This window comes from Ricinus communis, chromosome 2, assembly GCF_019578655.1.
Source record: "Ricinus communis isolate WT05 ecotype wild-type chromosome 2, ASM1957865v1, whole genome shotgun sequence".
Classification (NCBI taxonomy): Eukaryota; Viridiplantae; Streptophyta; class Magnoliopsida; order Malpighiales; family Euphorbiaceae; genus Ricinus; species Ricinus communis.
The window spans coordinates 10,685,534-10,690,094 of record NC_063257.1 but is presented as its reverse complement, the minus strand read 5'-3'; the positions used below and the strand labels follow the sequence as shown (position 1 = coordinate 10,690,094).

Below are 4,561 nucleotides of genomic sequence, written 5' to 3'. Positions count from 1 at the left end.
ATTTAAAAATTTAATTATTTATATTTATTTTAAATATAATTAGTACTTTACGGGTTAAAAATCTATTTATATGAATAAATTTGATTTAGTAACATAGTCTATTATAATGAAATAAAATTACTAATTAAACATAGAGAAAATTTTATAAGAATTTAAATTAGTTTTATGAACTCAGTTACGTTATTAAAAACTAAATATAAAGTCACCGAAATCTAGTTATATTTTTTTTAAATCTGTTCTATTAGAATCAAATATTCAAATTCGATTAATATACCTGCTTCTTTCAAAATTTAATAAAATAAAATAATTCAAGAAAAGTAAATGTACAACTTTATCAATTATGAACAAGAATCAACACCTTTTCTGCGGTAGGTACACCATCATCGTACACTTTTTGGGCAAATGCCAACCCAATCAATCAACTAATAGAAAAAAAAGGAGAGAAAAGTATGTGTGTATGGAGGAAAAAAGAACCCAAAAATGGTCTAGACTAACTCTACAAATTACGGGCTGTCTGTCTCATTACACTTAGGCGTGTCGTGGGGAATGCTTTGGTGCAACCGAATCTGCTAAACAATTACTCATGCGGAGGATCCTGTGGTGGACCGCGAAAGCGAAGTGGGGTGCATTAGACATGCAGCCAGTGCTCTTTCCAAGCTATTTACAATTTCTGACATGGATGGCCGATCTCGGCCTTCCAGTATTACGCAGTCTGCTGCTAAGTATCCTATGTACGCCACTGCCTCTATTTCATATGGGGTTGGTGGGGGCACCCTGGAATCCAGTACTCTGTGGATTTCATCTTGGACAATATATGGCACTACAAAATCAACCACATTCCTGGGAACCCCGTTCTCGTTTTTGTGTATGGCCTTGTAGCCTGACAGTAGTTCTAGCAGCACTACTCCGAAGCTGTATACATCACTCTTTGTGGTCAACTGTTGAAGCCTGTAGTACTCTGGGTCCATGTAACCCACTGTGCCAGCGGCCCGGAGCGACAAGTGTGACTCCTCATCGTCAGGACCCATTAGAGATAGTCCAAAATCAGATACCTTGGCTGTGCAGGAGGAGTCTAGCAAAATGTTGGATGACTTGATGTCTCGGTGGATGATCCGTGGCACTGCGTACTCGTGGAGGTACTCAACTCCCCTGGCTGCGTCAAGTGCTACCTTGATTCTTGCTGCCCATGACATTAATGGGGAGTCTTGGACCTTGTGAAGATGGTCGTGGAGAGTGCCGTTGCTCATGAACTCGTAGACTAATACCCGCTCATTGCTGTCTTCGTAGAAGCCCAGTAATCGTACAAGGTTCTTGTGATGGAGTCGGGACAAGGATTCGAGTTCGTTAATGAACGCATTGTCCTTGTCCTCCTGATGCTTGGTTCCAACAGCATAGGAACTACTGGTTGATGTTTCGGCTCTCTTAATGGCTACTTCTCGGCCATCCTCTAAATTTCCGAGGTAGACCGAACCGAAGCTGCCTGTTCCAACCTTGTGATCTTCAGAGAAATTGTTAGTGGCTAGAAGTAGCACCTGCAAAGAGAATTCCTCCAGTTGACCAGCATTTCCCATGCTGGCCAGCTGGCTAAGGCGCTTTTCTAGAATAGCTGGTGCTTGCTCGGTTTGCGGTGGCTGCTGCTCTCTTAGACCTTGTCCGAGGGGTGCCCCAGTTTCATCTAAGCGCCCTGAATCATGGACCCTACATCCTCTGCATTTGCAGTATTTGAAGAGAAAAAAACCAATGGATAGCAAGAAAGAACAGCATCCCACACACCCCACCACTAAAGAAGCTATCGTCTTGTCATTCCATCCACTACTTCCTCCTGAAGGTGATGGTTGAGGCAAAGGCCGTAATGTTGGTGGAGACGAAGCTGGAGGTTGATTAACAGTGTTGGTGTACCAATGCTCGCAGATATGACCTTGGGAGCAAAATCTGACAGATCCTACTAATATACCACATGGACAGACACTTCTACATGGTCCAGGCAGAACTTCCTCAAACACCATCAAATTGGAATCCAAATTCTGATTACCCCAACAAATTAAAGAAAGATTAGTTTTCATAACTCCACAGAAAACATTCCTCTTGGCTTCGATATGGAGAAAGTAAGTGTCTTGCAAACTTTCTTGCAATCTGAAATTGTTTTTCCCCCAACAAACAACTGTTTCATTAATCAACAAACCACAGCTACGGTTCTCTCCTAATGCCAACAATTTGAACTTGTCTTGGGGTATGTTGCCCACAGTATCTCCCCAACAACGCAAATCATTATCAAGAGTTAGAGCACAAGCATGCTTAGACCCAGCAGCAATCATGCTATAGTTCCCTTGAGGAGCTTCGTTATTGACCCTAGAATTATTTCCAAGGCAAGAAATCATCCCAAATCCTGATAGCCCACAAACGAAGTCATCACCAACTGCAATACTTGAAAAGCTCAAGTTCTGAGCAGCAGAGGTAGAGCTGTTGAATTCCTGCCACGGCCAGCACAGGAGGCGATTGGTGGCATTAACAAGACCACAATAATGGGAATTACCCGCTTCAAACTCTCTAATAATTTGACCTTCATAAATCCTTTTGAAGTTCACACTAGTACCATCAGCAGAGAATCTCCAGCAAACCATTACTGAAATGGAAGAAGTGAAAGAACTCAAAGCACAGACGAACCCGTCTCCAGCAACAACCCCAGAATATGAAATGTTAGAATTCAGCCCAGGAACAGGAATCTGAATTCCAGCAGGAGAACCTGAACAGCTTAGAAAGGATTCTCTATCACCATTCGGCCTCAATGCACATATTAAAGTGTGGTTAGAAGTTTCAGAAATTGCAACGGTTGATAGTGGATTAACGACAGGAGCTGAAGTAAAAAAGAGCAGAACAAACAAGAAGGAAGAAAGAGTAACATTAAAGAAAGGAAAAGCCATAGAAATAAAAATAATAAAAATAAGTCCTGAGACTTGATAATCTCATGATTATGCAAGAAACGAAAAGGGTGAATCCTGAGGCTATAGTAGTAGTAGCAGTAGGTGATGCATTTGATTTTGGGCCATTTTGAATGGAGATGGATGTGGGGATTTTAGAGAGGAGAGAAAGGGAAACAAAGAAAAACGCGGCTTTGAGAGAGTATTATTTGAGGACCAAAGACTGAGTCATTTTGAAAGGAACTTGAAAACAGAGGAGAGGGAAGGGAAGAGAGAGAGAGCGTGTGGTCAAGGATTGAAATTTCATATTATTATTAGTAATAACTATGACTGAGTATTAGTTTTATTTTTATTTTCCTTTTTCTTTCTTTTTGCTTGTGTTAGTGATTTACTTAGGCATTGAGTGTGTCTGTGTAGTGCATGTAACCCCAAACTCTGGAAACTTTTATTTATGTTTTTTGAACTGAGAAATTCTGGAAACTTTGATATGATAAGAGAACTTGCTGTTTATAGTCATAGATAAACAGTAGAGTACAGGGAACCCTATTCATCTGAACTAAATTATCATAGTTAAATTAGAGAGGAAGTCAAAAATTACAGGGAAGTCTGAGTCTCAGTGCTCTTCTTTTTATTTGTTCTTTCTATTTCACTTCATATTGGGCATAGCAAAATAGTGCTATGCTTTTTTATTTGAGGGGATGAAGGGAATGACCTCAACTGAAATTGAATTCAATTATTGGACATGAAAGATTATATTTTGTGACGTACTGATAGTCTGACACTAACATATCAGCCTTAATAATTTTTGCATATTATATATATATATTTATAATCATTAATATTCTTTTTTTGAATTACAAATAAATGGAGCTTGAAATTTTTTGATTATTCACTCTAACCAGAGAATAATATTTTTGTAATTCTTTTATAATTATAGACGCTAAAGTAATAATATTATCTGAAAATATTTATATGTATTTTTAGAGTTACAGATTTATTTAAATATGCAAAGCTCTAATTTCTGTTTTGGAAACTTCAAAACATGTATAATTTGGAATCATAGATTAGTTAAAATCTATACATTTTAATAGTTTGGAAAAACATAAAGACAACGAAATAATTTTTAAGATAATATAAATTTATTATAAATAATATTAAAATATCATTCTTTTAAAATAATGAACTAGATAAATAAAAACTCTAGAAAAGAAAAATTTATGACTAGAGACCACTTTTTACTTATCAAATAATAAATTTAAACAAATCTAGAAAAATTCTTGTTTTATTTGATTAAAAACATAGTAATTCATGATGAATTTCTCCAAAAGCTTCATAATAGAATTCAAACCAAATATATCAAACCTATGTTACTCTTACACAAATCTAGAATTTGAACCTTTACTAATCACACATGTATAATTTAAAAAGAAAAAAATTGAAGAAAAACCAAGAAAATTATAAATTGCTAACTAAAGCAAATATCAAAAATCTTTTCACACTCACCAAAAATCTTAAAAAATAGATTACTAATCAAAGAGAGTCTTCTTTTTCTTTTTTCTTTTTTTTTTCTCTTTATTCACATAGATTTATATAAATTCATCAATTTTATGTTCTTATTAGAATTCAATGGAAAGTTCCTTCAA

General features: G+C 36.5%; 1 protein-coding gene across 1 annotated transcript; it reads right to left on the bottom strand.

Annotated features, from left to right (window-relative positions):
- Positions 1-304: 304 nt before the first annotated feature.
- LOC8281369 (serine/threonine-protein kinase-like protein CCR4) lies at positions 305-3,186 on the bottom strand. Its single transcript, XM_048371431.1, has one exon. It carries the CDS (start codon positions 2,919-2,921, stop codon positions 582-584), a length of 2,340 nt encoding a protein of 779 aa, XP_048227388.1. The 5' UTR covers positions 2,922-3,186; the 3' UTR covers positions 305-581.
- Between the last annotated feature and the right edge of the window lie 1,375 nt (positions 3,187-4,561).

What these genes read in the sequence shown, in the direction of transcription:
- LOC8281369 (XM_048371431.1), bottom strand. Translation starts at nt 2,921, where the DNA reads ATGGCTTTTCCTTTCTTTAATGTTACTCTTTCTTCCTTCTTGTTTGTT.